At 36.3% G+C, this 12,845-nt stretch overlaps 1 protein-coding gene across 1 annotated transcript; it reads left to right on the top strand.

Moving 5' to 3' along the window:
* Positions 1–7,687: 7,687 nt before the first annotated feature.
* LOC311085620 (claudin-1) lies at positions 7,688–10,117 on the top strand. Its single transcript, XM_084118155.1, has 4 exons — positions 7,688–7,983; positions 8,069–8,233; positions 9,277–9,355; positions 9,491–10,117. Exons 1-4 carry the CDS (start codon positions 7,773–7,775, stop codon positions 9,642–9,644), a joined length of 609 nt encoding a protein of 202 aa, XP_083974281.1. The 5' UTR covers positions 7,688–7,772; the 3' UTR covers positions 9,645–10,117.
* Positions 10,118–12,845: the final 2,728 nt, after the last annotated feature.

Below are 12,845 nucleotides of genomic sequence, written 5' to 3'. Positions count from 1 at the left end.
TTTTTTTTTTTAAGAAGATACAATATAATCACTACCCAAGAAGCCATTTTGTTGTCATGTGGCAAAAAACAGAACAGGAAATGATATCATAGAGGGCCCTGACAGACCTACTACAGTTTGAATTTTTTTAATTATTATTTATGTAATTCTTCGTAAGGAAATGTTACTTTGTGGATACAATACTTTCATTAAATTAAAACTTGGTAGAAAAATAAGTTTGAAACCATCATAAACATTCATCATCTTTATTTGTCACTGACCTTTAACAAACAACTCAACCTAAGACAACAGGAAAATTACGAAAAGCTTTAAAACGAATAGCTATAAATGATCAAATGCATGATCAAACTCTGGTGTGGTTATTTTCTGCATATAAATGCCTCAACTACAAATGAATGAGGAAGTCTAAACGCCAAACAAGTGCCTCTCCAGGGCAGGTTCACCAACATGCCAAAGATGTTCACGGTTATTTGCATGCTGAAACTGCAAATCCCATAGTTGTCCGTTGTCACTTTCCTTGCGGTCTACTGCCATCCAGCGGCGACACAAGGTGTTTCTTGTACACGTCCATTTATGTGCCATAGCTTACGTGTATTGTATTAGACATTGATCTCATTAGGATTGTAGATATGACTCCAGATATTTATGGCAAAAAGCTGAATATCTGCAGCGCCCACTACTAGAAACAATGACTGAAATCCTGGTCTCCATCTCAGCCACGATTCCTAGCAATGTGCACTGCAGGTCAAAAACTCCAAGTAACAGGTGTTATGCAACATCTGAAAAAAAAAAAAAAAAAAAAAATTCATTTTTGACATTTATGCATTTCATCAACAGTCCAATAGCCTAGCTACGGAGCCAACGCTATAAAAAAATGTTGGGTTGTTTCAACCCATGTTTGGATCATATATGGGCAAACCCAACTGTTGGGTTTAAAAAAATAATAATAATTTAAACCAACCACTGGGTTTTAAAAAAAAATAATAATAATTTAAACCAACGTTGGGTTCAAAAATTAAATAAAATGTAAACCAACCGTTGGGTTTGCCAATATGTGACCCAAACATGTGTGCAATACGCTACAATAGCTTAGCAGAAAATTATCTTTGAGCATCAATGGTTGATATTTTAAGGATCGAGGGACAGCGGTTTTTTCCAGTGTGACGACGATAATTCATCTACAGTAAAACGTAGGCCCTATTTGAAACATTTTCCCAAATTGTGTGTAGTCTAATAATATTCCGTTTTTATGACCTCATATTAGGGGGTTATATGGAATATTTGTAGCCTACTTTTAAAAGTGATTTATGACAAATTCAGTGAAATGCAACAAAGCTAACTGAAATTAAAATGATTGATAAATATGATATCAATAATTTACACACATTTATAGGCCTAGAACATACATTTTCGATATGCATTTAGTAGCCTATCAAATTTTTCATTTGAACATACGATCAATTTGACTATTACAGAGCCATGAATCGCGAGGTAAAAGTTGTTGTCTCCCTTACAGTTTGTTGTATTTTTTGGAAGTTTATCTTTTTCTTTTCTTATCTGATTTAGCAGTCAAATAACTGTGACACTCAAACACTGTAGCCTAATTTCCTTCCTTGTGGTTCTAGGATTCCGTCTAGACTAGACCATTAAAGTGAGAGCCACACAAAGCCATGTATTTTTCCATAAAAAAGAAACGCACTGAGATTTAGAACAAAACGTTTTATTTGAACTTGGCGCGCCATCTTAAAACGCAACGCACCGTGAGACTCGACGCAAGTACCCAACCGTCTGAGACGCGCGCGTGTGTGTTTAAAAACAACAAGAACGCGCCATGCGTGAACACCTAGGCTCTGTGTATTAAACTAAGGGTTTTTTTTTTTTTTTGTATCATATTTAATATCACATTCGACTGTGTCACTTAAACTGGCTGTCAGTTACGCAAACCGTTCCCCTCCGAATGACAGTTGCTTACCTGAGAGAAACGCAGCAACGGCGGTCCAAACGCGAGTCTCGTGCTGAAACATCGATATTTACCCACCCGAGACTCAGAAGTGACAACCTCCAGACAGTTCTAAAGTATTCACCTCAACACTTTCTCCTCGGTGAGTGAAATGTGGAAGCTTTAGGTGTGTCTGCTCGCAGGTGTGAATGTAGCTCTATTGGCTTTCCTTTAATTCTCGTCATTTACTCTTCTCAGGCCGATAAGCCTGCGGCTCATCTTCAGGAAAAACCGGTACAGGTGGTCACATGAGGGTGTGTCGAGTCAGTGCTTATTAAACTCAAACAGGTTGGATATGCGTGTAAAAACATATTATGCTGAATAAAAAAAAATATACATTTCAGACTACTTGAAAATAAGTCCACAATGTTGTTTATAGTTTTGCTTTCTGCAGACAGAAGGAAACTCGAATCTTGAACTCAAGTCCTACATAAAGCGATAGTTCACCCAGAAATTGTCATTAATTCCCCCAATAAACTTTGTGTTTGCTCGCAAAACGTTTCTGGTCCTTCGCGAGCGAACGCAAAGTTTCTTGGGGGAACGGAACAACTTTGTGAGCAAACGCAAAAGTATTGACATTTATTTTTCTTCCCATCCCCCCCCCCGTCCCTTTCGTTGCTCCATATGTTCCAAACCCCTCACTTCATGAAGAGTTTTGGGTGATTAGACTTTCAGTGGAAGGCCAGAAATCTCTCAGATTTCATTAAAAATATATTTGTTTCTGAAGATGAAATAAAGTCTTTTACATACGGATGAGGCCTACTTTATGACAGAATTTTCATTTTCCAGAAAAGTGTAAAATTTGTGGCGCTCTTGTTCTGCAGTGCTTATAGTAGAGTCGACAAGTAGGCTTATGTGATGAAGTACAAATATGCTGAGAACGGCTCCCATTAAAAATAAAAGCCCTCATATATGCTCCACATTTAAATAGTGTTGAGTGTATGATATAAAAAGAGAGAAAGCCACAGACATTCCCATAGTACTGTGTCGTTGGGCCTCAGGCTGTCTTTCCTGGAATGACATCTGACAGGTTTGAGAGTGGGTGGCAGTAGGGCGCATGCTGGGAGTTTTGACATGAACTTGTAACCGATGTTTGGGTATAGCCGGTTACTAATATCTTAGGTAACTTTCAAAAATAAGTCACTAAGAAACATTATTATGATAAATGCTTGATGGGTTGGTCTAATGAGTTGATGTACAATCAATTTATTAATTTATTACGGAAGGACCACAAGATGACACTAGATTCTTAAAAAAAAAAAAAAAAAACTATTAAACTTTTGTGCCTCAGACACGAATGTGACTTGTGGAGATGTTCGCTATTACTTTTCAACAGAATGAAATCATATAGTTATTACAGCAATACATGACTCCTGTGATGAAACAAAACAGTAAAGTTCAACAAGGGTAAAAGGCTCCATTGATTTTATTCCCTTTTCAACCACTAGATGGCACAAAAATTAAGCTCGGCACTACAATTTTTTGAAATTGAGATTTAATATTGAGAGCTAAATAAACAAGCTTTCTATTGATGTATGGTTAGGATAGGACACTATTTGGCCGAGATACAACTATTTGAAAATCTGGAATCTGAGGGTGCAAAAAAATCGAAACATTGAGAAAATCGCCTTTAAAGTTGTCTATTTATGTTCGCGATTGTGCTGCATTCACTCACAAAAATAAATGTTTTCTATATTTATGGTAGGAAATTTACAAAATATCTTCATGAAACATGATCTTTACCTAATATCCTAATGAGTTTTAGCATAAAAGAAAAATCGATAATTTTGACCCATACAATGTGTTGTTGGCTATTGCCACATATATACCCGTGCGACTTGTGACTGGTTTTGTGATCCAGGGTCACATATATAGCCTACTATAAGAATATCCTGTAAGTTTCAGAACTGAAAACTTCAGACTTTTATTGTCAGCAAGCCTGGTGAACGACTCGTTGTGGAATGTGCCTATCTATGATAGATAGGTGAAAGACGGCCTCTGCAGAAGAAAATAAACGCCTACTTCACCAATACAACTTTGGCCCTGCCGATTGGCGTGTTTGTTAGATGAGGAGGAGAGAAGAAAGATGCAGGATCACTCCATTAAAATAACTTATAATTTATAATTACCTTCCAAAGGAACCTGATGCTAGAAATGTGTTTATTTATTCACAACAATGTGAATGTCTCAGCTGAGCATTATTTAGGCTATTTGTATTCAGTACTGTACATTTCACTGTGGATTCTTTGGTAAATCAGTCACAATTTCGGCGCAGGCTTTGCAAACAGACTTTTACGATATGGACTCGACATTATTGCCTCAACATGTAAGTAACTGTGTTAAGCTAATTCTAATGCCTGATCTGTGACCAGTGATTTCTGATATATGTAATGATTCATGTACAGTCAGATGTTCTTTGTCTATGTGTCACTAAATCAAACCAGTGACTAAAAGGTCAACTTCACATTGTTTCTTTTAGTAGGATGAAAATAATCTGTTATTTAAACTGTGATTAAAGGCACACTATGCAAGATTTGTACATTAATATAACAGCTTCGAAATCATTTTGATGGTAAACGAACTCGTAGTAGGGCGAATCATCCCGATAGCGGGGGGGGGGACGCCGCTGGCAAAACCAGAATGCAGGTTTGAGACAATCACAACTTGCTTTACGGCATGACGTCACATACATCAACAACATATGAAGCAGCCTCTATGGAAGACACTGGGTGCTTCTCAATATCCCTCCTAGTCTCCTCTCTCCTTCGTCCTCCATTCTATGACCCGGAAACCGATCGAGCTCAGCCATCTTGAAGGACATCTCAATTCTCTAAATGCACCGCGAGGAGTCAAGGATCGAGGAGTTAGGAGGCTTCCTGAGGAGTCATGAGCGAGGATACACAGGTGTATCCTATGCGGAAGAGTTTTATCGACTTAAACATGACGCACGTCTAAATTCTCCTCCCCCTTCACATCTGTCACAATCATTTTAATTTATACTTTACCTTTGCAGTTTATATAAACCACACATCTCACATATTTCAACAGGGTATCTTAATTATTATTATTTATTATGAATTTCTTAAATAAACAAACTTCAACAGCATAAGGGCAGATCATTTGAGCGCTGCTGATGACGTGATGAAGTGACGCTTGAGTGATCAAGTATTCCAATGTATAAAAAAAAGTTACATTCGATTCCTCCGTCCTCGCGTCTTTTCCTTGCAGCCTTCCCTCGCATCCTACAGGGGGCAGAGCTGAGACGCGAGGAAAGGAAGCGAGGAAAGGAAACGAGGATGCACAAATAAGAAATGAGAAGCACCCACTAACACGCATTTCAGACGTGAATCATGGCAGAGTCGACAAAGAAAACGAAGAAAGCGCGGTTGGAAGAGTGCAGAGACGGCTCTGCGTGAGTGGTATTTATGACAGTAACATTAAATACAAGTACTCCACAGTGACTCTAGGGGTCGCTGTTTGAGAAAAACAGAAACTGCATAGTGTGCCTTTAAATTATATAGCCTATAGAAAGCTATCAAAGAACGCTGGAGCTGTCAATCAAACAGCTCCAGCTAGTTCTGGACTCTCGCCAAAACTCCAGTTATAACAAAGTCCCTTTTTATCTATATGGTTATAATCAATGAATATCTTATTTACATTGTGTTTGTACTGTTATGATGAAAGCATTCGTTAATGTGCAGAAATCGAATTGCAATGACGAGATCACTGCATTCATGCGCTCAACATGTCTATGATCGGCTACATGCTCATCTCTTTCATGCCACGATCTAAATACAATGCCATAGATCTAAATATAATGCTATGATCAACACTTTTCATGATTAGTTAACCTTAACTGTAATAGTAAAAACGTGCTAAAAGTTTTCAAAAGAGTTAAACGTAATACTAGCTATTTAATATGCAAAGATGTTAGCCAATCAGGTCTCACAGCAGACACGCCCCTTCAAACACAGCATTCAAATCAGAGGGCTAAAATCAGGGTTGGAAAAATGCCTTTTATTTCTAAATTATGACCATTTTTATGTAAAAATCATACTAACATTATAAGTGCACCCCAAACATTATAAAACAGTGCAGTTCATGACCCCTTTAAGTTGGGTGTCCACCTTTGAGATAATCACCATATTTATAATGAAACCATCATAAATAAACAATATGATATTAATCATATAATAAAATATCATATTTTTTACTACTGTAAAGCTAGTATTTGTATCAGTAATTTTTGCCCCATGCTGGTTTAACCTGTGTGTGGGGTAAAAGTCCCACCTTGTCACCTCATACACCTCATTCAGATTTTTAAACAAACATACCACTTTTATGATTTATTTTCACACAAAATCTGTTGCTCCATAGATGTTTGATACAATTTTTTTATTTTTTTATTTCTGCAATCATACACTATGGGAGGAGTGAAAAACATTTTTCTTAGGGTGTGCCTTTAGCCCTGTTGTACATCCTATGTGTTTGCTCAGTCATCAGCTTGAGGCCTGGAATACATTTTTGTGCAAGAGCCAAGCATGCATTGCTCTGGTGTCGCTGGGACTTCTTTCTTTCTTTCTGTTTTGGTGTTTACTTCAAAGTGTCACAAAAACAAGTTTTGTGTTTGAACATAAACATGATTTTTTTTTTTTTTTGCAAAATATATATTTAAATTGGTATTTGTTTTAAGGAGTTTTACAATTATAAAATACATAAAAGGACATTTTAAAAAGGTGTTTAAAAGTAATATGATGAAGGTATTGTAAAACGTTTCCCAGTCTATTTTAAAGTGACCTTCACATAACAAAAAGAAAGAAAATGTGAATCTAAAAAACAACCGCTAAAAGTTGTTGACATTAATTACAGAAGCACTTATAAATTCATGAGAATGCATGTAAATTAATCATGAAACAGCTTAAGAAATAAAATAAAATAAACAGTAATAACCTTTTTTTATCAACAATAGTATTAGTCACTGTTACTATTTTTGGATGACTTGTCTTCCCGACATATTAGTGGCCATCCTCCCACCCAACCACTTATTTCCAGTAAACAACACGTGATTATGAGTAAAAACAAAAATATATAAATATATCTTTTGGACTGATCTGTGAATAAGCAGGTGTGTCTTTGAAACCAGATTTATCATGATGCATTTATCATCAGATGGAATGTGTTGATTTATACAGTTTTCACTTCATTTCAAATGAAACGTTATTCATCTCTGTAGCAAGGTTTAAAGTTCAGAGAAGGAGGAGGAGGGAAACGCAATGTTCAATGAAACTTTAATCTCATAAAATAAATAAACACAAAACGAATGTAAAGCAGCAGCCCCTCAAGATTGACTGCCACTTAAAAATACAACATAAATGTCCCAAGCCTGGTGCTCTCTCATCCTGCTTGCCACATGGTAATGCATCAAAATAAAACTGCAACTGTTTATTTTAAAGGATGCTTTTATCCAGAATGACTTGTTATAGGCGATTTAACCAACAACCTCCAGTTTTCCAACCCAAAACTTCAACCACTACACCTATGACTAGATGAGTTCAAGCTAGATTTTTGCCGGAATAAAGCTGCTACTTCCAAAGAAATCTGACCCAATGTCCTGTCCATGAATGTCATGACAATCGATTCACACCCACTCTCCCGATAATAAATAGCAGCCCAGATTACTCAGTTTGCAATGAGCTTCAGTGACAGGACAATGGTCACAGAGTACTGACTCTTCAAAGAAATCTACTCGGTACAGTTGTTGTTCAATTCATCAATGGCTCTTCAGCTCTTTGGTTATATCATGTCCATTACTGGACTATGTGTCCTAATTTTGGGCACATTTACAAATGAATGGAAAATCACTGGACACGACAATGACGAAACTGTGTTTTTCGATGAATACGAAGGACTGTGGATGGAGTGCAAAATATCCACTTCGTCTGTCGTGCAATGCACAAGTTTCAATTCTCTTCTTCATCAAGCTTGTGAGTATCTGTCCAATGATTTATGGATCCATCTGCTGTTTGACTTATTAAACAGATGTGCTCTGATTGTTGCTGTGCGTTGCAGTTGAAATTCGGCTGGCCCGAGTGATGATGCTCATCAGCATCACTATTTCAAGCCTCGGCGCGCTGGTAGCCATTTTCGGCCTCAGGTGCACGAGATGTCTAGACGAGAACAAGCAGTCGAAGGACAGAGCTGCCTTCGCAGGGGGAATCCTTTCTGTGTGCAGTGGTGAGTTCAACCCAGATTTGAAAAATCATAAAGAAACTGGAGTAAAATCTAACTTTTTATTGCTGTCAAATCGATTAATCGCATCTAACATAAACGTATGTGTGTGTATATATATAATAAAACTATATATATATATATATATATATATATATATATATATATATATATATATATATATATATATGTGAATAATCGTATATATCCAGTCAGGCTGTTTTTAAGCCAATCATTTACAAAATTTTATGTTATGCGATTAAACGCGATTAATCGATTTGACTGCACTACTACTAGTGATTTTTAAACATATTTTCCAATATTTTTCTTGGACTATCAAAAAATTCCTTTAAATTGAAACTAGTATAGTTGCTAGTAAGTAACTTGTATTCCTAGGCTGTTACTTAAAACTTTTTTGGAAACTGTTTACATACTTTTTTCAGGATTCTTTTAAGAATAGAAAGTTCAAAAGAACAGCATTTATTTTAAATAGAAATCTTTTGTACTAATGCAAAAGTCTTTACTGTCACTTTTGGTCAATTAAATGCATCCTTGCTGAAAAAAAACAACTATATATTTTACATAATACACTACCTTTTAAAGGTTGTGGGGTAAGTACGATTTTTATTTTAATTTAAGAAGAAATGAATACTTTTATTCAGCAAGGATCCATGCAGTAAATTGATCAAAAGTAAAGACATTTATAATGTTAGAAAAGATACTTTATTTCAAATACTTTCTATTGATCAAAAAATCCTGAAAAAAGTGTCACTAAATGATTTCTGAAGGATCATGTGACTGACGACTGGAGTAATGATGCTGAAAACTCAGCTTTGCATCACAGGAATAAATTACATTTTAACATATTAAAATAGAAAACTGTTATTTTAAATTGTTAAAATGTTTTACTCTATATATTTTACAGTAAAAAGCCTACATTTATATCTCTGTGAGATAACATAAGACACGTTTTACAATTGCCTCTGATGTCCCTAACAGTTAAACTTAAGCCTTGTGAATATGTGCATTCTTTTTTCTTATCTTTCTAGGTCTGCTTGCTTTGGGCATAACCAGCTGGTTTATGTATGGAATTGTTGATGATTTCTTTCAGGAGGACGGTCAGGATAGGTAGGAGTTTTTTTTTTTTTTTTCGTATTGTTCCTAGTATTCAACGGAGCTTCATGTTTGTCATGTCTTTTTGTACTGATTATGTACTTAAAGTACTGATTATGAATACTAACCATCTGTGCTGGGTCTTTGTAGGTATGTGATCGGCAGGTCTCTGATTGGTGCATTTGTTGCATCTTTGCTTTGTTTATGCGGAGGCATGCTCTTATGCGCCTGCAGTGTGACGCACCTACGATCCAACGAAAATCTCAGCAAGCTCTCCAAGATTCCTGGAAAAGACTACGTTTAGTAATCCTGAGAACCATCTGAATACCTGAACTTAATCTGAACTGTTGTGTACAGTATGCGCACACATTGTGTTAATAAATAAGTATAAATACATTGGATTTAGTTTTTGCTTTATGTCATGATTAAAGCATTTTTTTCATAGCTTTGGTGTATTTTTAGATGTTTGGGATGGGTCTCCACATTCAACTTTGACCTCTGAGTCAGTTTAGCTAAAACAAGAACGCTGTGATTGCTTCATTAACAGTTCAGTGTTGACCACAGAGGAAGTGATGTCATATCCCATTAACAGTAACTTTTACTATTTTAAGACATTTTTAAAGAGGAAGATTCTAGGCTTATATGTACTGTAGATTATATGCCAATGCAATATAAGCTTGTTATTTGATGCTTGTTTGTTAATTTGTTTAGTTAAATATTTTTAAACATTTACTGTCATTATTTCAGAATTACACAATAAAGGTTTGCTTTTACCACATGCACTTGTTTATTATCCCTCCTTATAACTGCAGAATGCTAAGTGTTTTTAGCACTTAGCTACAACATCAAAATCCAGAACAATTCACATTTGTGCTAGTTACAAAACGGATACAATAAAAAGGTTATGAGTATACTTATTACATGTCTCTCTGAAACTGATTATAATTGTGGTATTAAGGGGTCAAATATTTACTTGATTCCAATTACAATCCACTTCAGAGAACTGTATATTTAACCATTGTCCATAGCAACATACCAGGGCTGCGTTTAAGTCCAATTATTTATGCCCTTCCCTCGCTAACTTCCCTCCATCTCGTTCACTCAAAATTATATCAATAGGGATCTCCCAGTCACGTGACCCCTAGCCGCGTGTCAGCCATTTTGACGGAATACTTCAGCGCACCTACATACATGAGAATGCGGATTATCACGTTTTATGGCAGCGAATTGATTAAAATAATGAATAATGGTCACTGTATTAATTATCTTGAGCCTGCTGAAATGTTCCTATAAATATATTTTCTTTCCAACTGTACAATCTGAATAAAAATAGGCTAAATTTATCCACTAAGCTGCAGCTCGTCTTCCCATTAACAGTTTTTTTTTCTCTTTCTGACATTTCATACCTGTTGGGTTTACATTTTTTAATTAAATTGACTATAAAAAAGATTGCTTGTGTGTGCTGGTGTTTATTCCAGTCTTTTAAAATAGTTGAATGAATGAATGCTCGCGAGGTGCCTGTAACGATGTTAAATAAGCTAGGCTTATAATGTACACACAGGGTAGAGGAGAATTACAGTCAACTACTTTGAATAGTATAGCATTTTGGGCATAAACATGTAAACAGTGAAAAGATTGACATTGAAAAATGACACAGAATGATAAATTTAATATTTAATCCAAATAAATAAATGTTTGTGGTTAGCACTGATGTTATTCATTTATTCTCACACACTTCAGCGTTGCGGCCACTGGTTTAGACGAACACTGCCACTATCTATTATATAGCGCACCGTCTCTAACTCTTCACGTCATGTCATCACAAAAAGAAATATACAAGAGGAAGATAAAGGAATTAGGAATCATAGATCCATATGAAGCACCACAAGTTCTTTTTACAGGCATTTAATGTGTAGAAAACTTCCTGACACTGAGTTCGGTGACATTTACAGCTACCTTATTCACTTCTCATCACGTTACACCGGAGCTTCATTAAAAGCATACAAAAGCTTAGCAGGCTATCGGTATCACAGCATCGCTCGGGCATGATAGAGATGAATATTTCGCAACGAGCTGTATTATCACCAGCGGTTTAGCATTTTCTATTCCGTCAAGATGGCTGCTCCAAATGGCGTGACGTCACGCGGGACGTCCCTATACAATAAACTATAACTGTCAGCTTAAGGTATTTTTTTCCCAACAGCCCAAGCATACATACAGACCTATAGAATGGTGCGTAAAACAAATTCACAGGGGAAAAATAGAAGTAGATAGAAGGCTTTGGAGGCACTTTGCGTGTTTAGGTGTCATATGAACATGGGACGGTTTTCATTAATTTGGAGGGTGTGATGTCTTCACTATATCTCATCTGTCAACAATATTGAAATATTGGATTTTCAGGAGAGCTGCAGTATGATTTCGGTCCTCTAGAGGGACTTTCTATACTCATCCAGGTCTTTTTTGCCTTCTCTTTTATGAGTAGGCCTACTGCGGATTCGGACATACTCCTTTTGTCACATACTGTTTTTCACCTACTACACAGTAGGAAAGTATGCTATTTCGGATGCAGCCATTGAGTTGACTCGCTCCTTCTGTCAAAATCAGGAGGCGAGTAGTAAAGGGTCTGTCCAAATAAACTTCCCTCGCCCACTTGACAAAGTTGAACGCACTTAAAAATGGCTGCGGGGATTTGTTTTTTAAGGCAATCAGAAGGCTTTTGAGGCGCTTTGCATATTCAGGCATGATATCATATATAAAGCTGATCTTGCTTTATCTTGGCCTTTTCTGCCACAACAATTGTGTTTTACAAACACAGTTACAGCAGCCAAAGAAAAGCTATCGCAAGATGAACGGGGACCAAGAGCCCAACTAAAGCAAACACTGATCACCACAATGGTGACTTCAAATGAAACTAATATCAACATCTAAACCTCTGTTAATTCTCAATAAGATCTTCTGTAGATGTCTGACTGAAATAGTCAAAGTATCTGTATTGTATGTCTGTGAGTAAGGGCAGCACAAGTGTCTGAGCCAGAAAGTCTTTCCTTCAGATCTGGTTTCTCTCATGATCCAAAGATGTGTGATTTACAGATCTTTCCTTTATGTTCATGATTTCTGGACAAACACAAACTGTCTGTGAGTTGCTTTGCAATTACAAAAGGAAATTAAATGGAAATAAACATGAGTTTTAATTTAATGCATCCTGAGAGTTTTTATTTGGTTCAGAAATAGTATAAATTATATCTAAATGAGACCATAAATGATGTTGAAAATATGTCCACAATGGCCACATTTGAACTAGTTTTTAACCTTATAAGAAGGCTCCATGAACGTCTATATCAGACGTGCATAATACGTCAAAAAAACTTTCATTCTGGCTCCTCAGTGGACGTCTTTTCAGCGTCCGACTTTTGTGATAAAGACGTTGAAAAGACGTCTTTTGGACATCATTTTGTTTAGTGGTCATTCAGGACTTTAGCCTTCTGTTTTTCGAGTATTCAGACAT

The sequence above is a fragment of the Abramis brama genome (assembly GCF_963993115.1).
Source record: "Abramis brama genome assembly, chromosome: 6".
NCBI lineage: Eukaryota > Metazoa > Chordata > Actinopteri > Cypriniformes > Leuciscidae > Abramis > Abramis brama.
This window is presented reverse-complemented; position numbering and strand designations above follow the sequence as displayed.